This window comes from Olea europaea, chromosome 21, assembly GCF_002742605.1.
Source record: "Olea europaea var. sylvestris chromosome 21, O_europaea_v1, whole genome shotgun sequence".
In the NCBI taxonomy this organism is placed as follows: Eukaryota; Viridiplantae; Streptophyta; class Magnoliopsida; order Lamiales; family Oleaceae; genus Olea; species Olea europaea.
In genome coordinates this window covers 14,595,020-14,599,991 of record NC_036257.1, presented here as the reverse complement: position 1 = coordinate 14,599,991, position 4,972 = coordinate 14,595,020, and the positions used below count along the sequence as shown (strand labels likewise).

At 36.8% G+C, this 4,972-nt stretch overlaps 1 protein-coding gene across 1 annotated transcript; it reads left to right on the top strand.

Moving 5' to 3' along the window:
- Positions 1-639: 639 nt before the first annotated feature.
- LOC111370837 (protein transport protein Sec61 subunit alpha-like) lies at positions 640-4,335 on the top strand. Its single transcript, XM_022992730.1, has 7 exons — positions 640-738; positions 1,583-1,952; positions 2,266-2,493; positions 2,584-2,938; positions 3,025-3,149; positions 3,298-3,433; positions 3,753-4,335. The coding sequence occupies exons 2-7, from the start codon at positions 1,609-1,611 to the stop codon at positions 3,990-3,992; spliced, it is 1,428 nt and encodes a 475-aa protein (XP_022848498.1). The 5' UTR covers positions 640-738; positions 1,583-1,608; the 3' UTR covers positions 3,993-4,335.
- The last annotated feature ends 637 nt before the right edge of the window (positions 4,336-4,972 follow it).

Genomic DNA, 4,972 nt, shown 5'->3' with positions numbered 1-4,972 from the left:
GGGATCTATTAAAGCAAAAATATATTTTTTCAAAACTCACTTTCAACAGCACATTTATCAATAAAATAATATTACACATAAACGAAAATTTTTTCTTACCTTTTAACTGCACATTCTTCAAAAAGTTGCTATTTCAATGTGCATTTTCTCCAAAACCCCATTAAAATTGAGCCCAAACAAAAGCTTAATGCTTACTGTAATGATAAGCAGTTGAAATTTATCTTGATTGTATCTTGTATCCTCAAAACTTCTATAGTTCCACCCCAAGGAACCTCTCTCGATTGTACCACTGAAATATTGTTCACTATATTTTTTTTACGAATGTATTGGAGTGTAAACGATTTTCTCTTATCACGTGGGTATCGTTTTTATATAATATTTCAATTAAAAATAATAAAATGATTATTTTACCCTTTTTGATATTTTAATTTGATGATTGAAGGGGTTGACTAATGGAGAATTGGGTGGAGTCTCTCCATTTGATGTATGTCTCTAATTTCTCGAAGATTGAGAATCTAATTGGCAAAAAAAAAAAAAAAAGTTTGGGAAGAAAGTACAAAAAACGTTGGGGACGTTTGCTGCAATTACTCTTGGCAACCCCGCATTGTTTTCCAAATCCACGTGTCTTTCATCTATTGGGTAAGTGACGTAGTACGCGAACGCTACTTCTTCATTTAAAGAAAACCATTTGGAGAGATCTATCCTGAATTGTTCAACCTTCAAGCAATCGATTTTCAAGTTCGTACAATTCTTTCTCTGAATAATCTCTTCTTCTTCTTTTTTTCGGATATCTGCAGATCTGTGATATGATTTATATTTCAATTTGTCGATTCGAGTTTCTAGCCTTTTTAATTCTTTTTCTTGTTTTGCTTATAATCGATTTAGAAATTAAAATTAAGAAATGGATCTTGTTTGAAACCATAGATCTTCTGAGGTTATACATCGATGCTTTGTATTTGGTGGATTGTTTTAATGACCTGCAGTCGATTTTTTGAATGCCGTTCATCTGTAAACCTTTGCCGATGCGTGGTAATTGATGCATTTGTATATTTAATATGTTGAAAATTATTTTCTTTTCTTTGTTTTCCCCTTGTTACTGGTTTGATTCGTGTTTGTTTATGTGTGCTGATTTTGCTTAATTGTTTGTGTAGTCTTCTGGTCAAACACTCAGATTACTAAAGCAATGAGATCCTTGTCATAATTTAGGTCTGTTTTAAGATAACGTGGGAAATATTAAAAGTCCCCATCTAAGGTGATCTAATAATGTTGCCAGTGTATACAATTCAACCCAGAAGCATTATGAAGCATACTTTTGCACCTTCACTTGTGTAAAGAAGTCTAAGGCTATTCATTGAATTAGTGTTGTTAATTTAGATCTGAGGTAAATTTGGCAGTGAATTTGAAAATTGACTTAGTTGTTTGAATTTCGTTCTTTGAATTCACAATCACACATCAAGAGCTAGTATATATCAATTTGAAAACATTATATCTTTCTAATATGCATCAAATTCAGTGAACTAAGATTATAAGTTGTCCTTAATCACTCTTCTTAAGCATTTCCTTGTGTAATGTGATTGTGCAGGTCTTGGGTTAGTTTAGCAAAAAAGGATGGGAGGTGGATTTAGAGTGCTTCATCTGGTTCGACCTTTTCTTTCTTTCCTGCCCGAGGTTCAGAGCGCAGATAGGAAAATTCCATTTAGAGAGAAGGTCATCTACACTGTGATATCTCTTTTCATTTTCCTGGTTTGCAGTCAGTTGCCATTGTATGGCATACACTCCACAACAGGTGCGGATCCATTCTATTGGATGCGTGTAATTCTTGCCTCGAACAGGGGAACCGTTATGGAGCTTGGTATCACGCCTATAGTGACATCTGGACTAGTTATGCAACTTTTAGCGGGTTCAAAGATCATCGAAGTTGATAACAATGTCCGAGAGGATCGAGCCCTGTTGTAAGTAGAAAAAGTCATACCATCCTTATTTTATGTTATGTTTTGATCTTTATTAGATGTTCATTGAATTATAGGTATTGGGAAAGGTCTAAACCTACAAATTTTTCCTTTTAAGTTCTACATTGAAAGAGTAGGTCGATGCATCACTTTCAAGTTACCTCTTCAGATTTATCTGTATGCTCGTGCCCATGTGGTGCTGGAGTATCTTAGAATGTTTCAAGAAGCTGAAGTTTAACTAATTCTTGATGCTATTGCTATGTAGTTGTTTATTTATTTTTTATTGTCTTAATGATGATGATCCTTAATCAACCAGGAATGGTGCACAGAAGTTATTAGGCATCTTGATAGCAGTTGGTGAGGCTGTTGCATATGTTCTGTCAGGCATGTATGGCAGTGTTGGTCAACTTGGAGTTGGAAATGCAATCCTTATTATTCTTCAGCTCTGCTTTGCTGGCATCATTGTAATTTGTCTGGATGAACTTCTCCAAAAGGGATACGGTCTGGGGTCTGGAATTTCACTCTTCATAGCAACCAATATTTGGTAAGCTTTTATTCTTTTAATCTATTTTTGCCCATTGGTTTTGCATGCTAGAACAGATATTTATCACTAAAACGTTTTCTTCATTTGCAGCGAAAGCATCATCTGGAAAGCTTTTAGCCCAACCACCATCAACAGTGGACGTGGAGCTGAATTTGAAGGCGCTGTTATTGCATTGTTCCATTTGTTGATAACTCGAACAGACAAAGTACGCGCTCTGCGAGAGGCATTCTACAGGCAGAACCTTCCAAATGTTACAAACTTGCTTGCTACCGTCTTAGTCTTTCTCATTGTCATCTACTTTCAAGGGTTCCGTGTGGTTTTGCCTGTGAGGTCGAAGAATGCTCGTGGGCAACAGGGTTCATATCCAATTAAGTTGTTTTACACTTCCAATATGCCCATTATTTTGCAGTCTGCACTTGTATCCAATCTTTACTTCATTTCCCAGGTACTAACATTTTTGTTAATATGAACAAATTGAAGTGATCTACAGATATCTGGACAATCTAATCTCAATTGTACCTACATATACAGTTGCTGTATAGGAGATACGGTGGAAATTTTCTGGTGAACCTCTTGGGGAAGTGGAAGGAATCTGAATATTCTGGCCAGTCTGTCCCTGTTGGTGGTCTTGCATATTACATAACTGCACCATCAAGGTAATCAAGAATCTTCCCGTATTTCTGTCCTTGCAGCTGCCGGTTTTAACTACCTTTTTTTCTTTGCACACTTGCGTTGAGGGGCTTAACTTTTATTTTTGCTGTGGACTACACTCACTCTTCAGTAACGATTCCTGTTGTTTTTCAGCTTGTCGGATATATTGGCCAATCCGTTCCATGGACTATTTTATATTGTATTTATGCTGTCAGCATGTGCTTTGTTCTCAAAAACGTGGATTGAGGTCTCAGGATCCTCTGCTAGAGATGTGGCTAAGCAGCTAAAGGTATGATTAATGTGCAATTCAAAATTTCCTCGATATAATGTTCATCCAATAATTTCTTGAATGGATGTCAGTATTCCTATTTAATTACCTTCCTGAAAATAATGCGTTACATGAAAAAAAAAAAAAAATGCATTTTTTATCATCAGCTCCATATATACGTAAAACTATATATCTTTACTTTATTCGGATATGAGTTGCATAAGATTTTATCAGGGATGTGAATTGAAATTAGATAATGCATCTGTACATTTAATCTTATTATCGGGAGAAGAGGTAATTAATTGAATGAAACTAATTATGTACTCTGTGAAATCTTCAGGAACAACAAATGGTGATGCCTGGACATCGGGAATCTAATCTACAGAAGGAGCTGAACCGCTATATACCTACTGCAGCTGCTTTCGGTGGCATGTGCATTGGCGCACTAACCGTGTTGGCTGATCTTATGGGAGCAATTGGTTCAGGGACCGGGATTCTGCTTGCCGTCACTATCATATATCAGTATTTTGAGACATTTGAGAAGGAGAAGACCAGCGAGCTTGGTTTCTTTGGTTTCTAAAGGACTGTTTCACTGAGCTACTCTCGACCCAAGTTTCCTTTCTTCCCGAGCTTAGAGATTGGAATGGGTGTTACCTTAGCCCAAGCCCAGGTTCCAAAACTAAGAATTTAGATTAGTTTGTTGTTAAGGTACATGTATTTTGGAAAATTCGTACGCTCTGGAGTTTCCAGCAGTTTTTGTTTGATGATTATATGAAATAGCTTATGGAGAAGCTCACTATGTTTCAACAGCAAATTCGACATGCACTGACTCGTACCTTTTGATGCTATTTAATTACACTAGTTATTGTAAATTTCACTTTAGACAAGTTTGATGAATAAGGTGTTGCCCCATATTTACTGTTTTTGAATTCCCCATTGCAATTCCGATCTATCTAATGTTTGTTTGGGAGAGATTGTTTGAAGTAAAAATGGATTGTTTTGGATAATGCGTGGTTAAAATATATGTTCACATACAAAATTATTTTTTTATTGGGAAAATGTGTGGTTAACAATGAATTTTAAGAAAAATAATTTTCAACGTGGACAATGTGGACCAAACGGAGTCTAAAATTTACTTTGAATGTGAAGGTTCATTTATATGCACTTACCAAGAACACGCGACGGAAGATCCACGAGTGATGGAGAGAGACTTGTGAGATCCGAGGGACACATGACAAACTGTGTTTGGGTATGTATTGAAGTGAGTGGACCACGTGAGATTGGGTTTAGTCCATGTTTTGTCGAGGCAAATCTAGTTCGATTGTTGAGATTCTTTCAAAGGAGATACATGGTCGAAATTGATTGGATGGCGAAATTGACGAAGGTTCTTGAGCTTGACCACGTATTGGCTTTCGGGAAGGAGGTCCGAGCAAGATCATGTGATTGAGCTCGACCAAATGGCCTTGATCGGGAAAGGGATACCTCAAGCTCGGTGCCAAAATGGTCAACCTCAGGCGTGGATTGTCTGATTTCAATCGCTTACAAGGTGGGGGTGGTCAA

What these genes read in the sequence shown, in the direction of transcription:
- LOC111370837 (XM_022992730.1), top strand. Translation starts at nt 1,609, where the DNA reads ATGGGAGGTGGATTTAGAGTGCTTCATCTGGTTCGACCTTTTCTTTCT. An exon ending in CGAGAGGATCGAGCCCTGTT is followed by an intron (nt 1,953 to 2,265) that starts GTAAGTAGAAAA and finishes TTAATCAACCAG; the next exon opens with GAATGGTGCACAGAAGTTAT. An exon ending in TTCATAGCAACCAATATTTG is followed by an intron (nt 2,494 to 2,583) that starts GTAAGCTTTTAT and finishes CTTCATTTGCAG; the next exon opens with CGAAAGCATCATCTGGAAAG.